The 2,257-nt window shown below is 38.1% G+C and overlaps 1 protein-coding gene across 1 annotated transcript; it reads left to right on the top strand.

Moving 5' to 3' along the window:
* The first annotated feature begins 746 nt into the window (after window positions 1–746).
* LOC132630374 (uncharacterized mitochondrial protein AtMg00810-like) lies at window positions 747–1,655 on the top strand. Its single transcript, XM_060345956.1, has 2 exons — window positions 747–851; window positions 948–1,655. The coding sequence occupies exons 1-2, from the start codon at window positions 747–749 to the stop codon at window positions 1,653–1,655; spliced, it is 813 nt and encodes a 270-aa protein (XP_060201939.1).
* Window positions 1,656–2,257: the final 602 nt, after the last annotated feature.

Here is a 2,257-nt window from a genome sequence, read left to right as displayed (position 1 = left end):
CTTATGTTATACTTCTGTACCTAAGGTTCATAGAGACAAACTTCAGCCCAGGGCTATTCCTTGTGTGTTCATTGGATATCCATTTGGTAAAAAGGGTTACAAACTATACAATTTAAATACTAGGTCTGTTTTTATATCAAGGGATGTGATTTTCCATGACTCTATTTTCCCTTATACCATGTATTCTAAGCACTCTTTCTCTCCTGCTCCTCTTGGTTCTCTACAACCTTCTCCTCTTGATAATCCACCTTCTCATATTCCACCTCCTACTGACCCTTCTTCCTCTTCTTCTTCAGGTGCCCCCTCAGATCCTCTTGATTACCCCTCTCCATCTTCTGCATCTACTCATGTCCCAAGTTCTGCTCCTGTTCATCCAGCTTCCCCTTCACATCCTGTTCCTAGGAGAACTACTAGACCACACCAAAATCCTCCTCACCTTCATAATTACATAATTCAACTTTCTCCCTCCTTGTCTTGCTCATCTACTATTCCTGCTTCTGGTACACTGCTTACTTCAGTAGCTGAGCCACACTCTTACTCTCAGGCAGCTACCAGCCCTGCTTAGCAGGATGCCATAAGAAAGGAGTTTGAAGCTTTAGAAGAAACATATTGGTTGTAAGTGGGTATACAAAATCAAACATAGGGCTGATGGGTCTATAGAGAGATATAAAGCTAGATTAGTTGTTAGAGGTGATACACAGATTTAGGGCATTGATTTCCATGAAACTCTCTCACCTGTTGTCAAAATGTGCACTGTTAGGTGTCTTATAGCTTTTGCTGTCAAGAAACAGTGGTCCCTATTTCAATTAGATGTTAATAATGCATTCCTCCATGGTGACCTAGATGAAGAGGTGTACATAAAGCTTCCATAGGGTTTGATCATTGATTCCTCCTCTTCTACACCCCTAGTTTGTAAGTTGCAGAAATCCTTATATAGACTTAAACAGGCTTCTAGGCAATGGTATGCTAAGCTGTCACAAACTCTTTGTTCTAGAGGTTATACCCACTCCCTTAATGATTACTCACTTTTAGTCAAAATATCTGATCACTCCTTTGTCTTCCTTGCTGTGTATGTTGATGACATCATCCTTACTGGGGATGATTTGGATGAAATTTCTGCTTTGCAATTTTTTCTATATGATCAGTTTAAAATCAAGGATTTGGGTTTGTTACATTATTTTCTGGGTGTTGAGGTGCTCTACCATGATTTTGGGGTATTGTTACACCAAAAGAAGTTCATTTCTGATTTGTTGGGTGAATTCCATTGTACTGATGTTTCCCCAGTAACTTCCCCTTTGGCCTTGACTATCAAGCTGCATGCTTCTTTGGGTGATCTGCTTCCTAAACCTGATGCTTATAGGTGTCCCATTGGTAAGCTCACCTTCCTAACCCACACTCGACCCGATCTTTGTTTTGTTGTTCAAAATCTTAGCCAGTTCCTCCACACTCCCAGAGTCCCTCATATGGATGCTGCTCTGCATGTTTTAAGATACTTGAAGGGTACTTCTGAGATTGGTGTCCACTTAAATAACTCCCCTACTATGTCCTTGGTTGGTTGCTGTGATAGTGATTGGGCAGCCTGCCCTAATTCTAAGCACTTCGTCACTGGTTTTTGTGTTTTCTTGGGTAATAGTCTCTGTTACGCCCTATTTTGAACTGGTCCAAGATAGTTTGCAACTTCCCGGTTCTTCTAACTAGTTTAAAAAGGGTTAGAGTCGCCACCTTATTTTTAAGAAAAAATAGGAAACCTATATGTATTTGTGTGTCTACTCCATTTTTAGTCCATGAAACCTATGAGATTCTAGAGAGGGGTTTTATTTACTCCGAGGGGAAGGTATTAAGCATCCCTCAGAGCCTGTCCGAAGACAGTCCTTAAACTTAGTTTAACTGAACACTAGAAGGGGATTATGTATCTGTTTATCATCATTATTACCTGTTTTTAAAATGTTGTGATTTCATGAAAAGCTGCAATAGGTGATACTGTGCTAAGTATATACAGTGTATAAAAATGTATGTATATCAAGTATCAAGTATTTATAAAGAATATATATCGATAGGAATATATAAAGGATTGTAAAGAAAACATACCTCATTCGATAGTAGTGTATTTGTTAGTAAAATGAGTATATATCTATTGCCACAAAAGGTATATCAGTTGGTGTAAATAATATATACAACTATATAAAAGATGTATAAAAAAAAGTATAAAATATTGTATAACTAGATATATCAATGCATAAAGAATGTAAAAAGACTT

Source organism: Lycium barbarum, chromosome 3, assembly GCF_019175385.1.
Source record: "Lycium barbarum isolate Lr01 chromosome 3, ASM1917538v2, whole genome shotgun sequence".
NCBI classification, from domain to species: domain Eukaryota; kingdom Viridiplantae; phylum Streptophyta; class Magnoliopsida; order Solanales; family Solanaceae; genus Lycium; species Lycium barbarum.
This window is presented reverse-complemented; position numbering and strand designations above follow the sequence as displayed.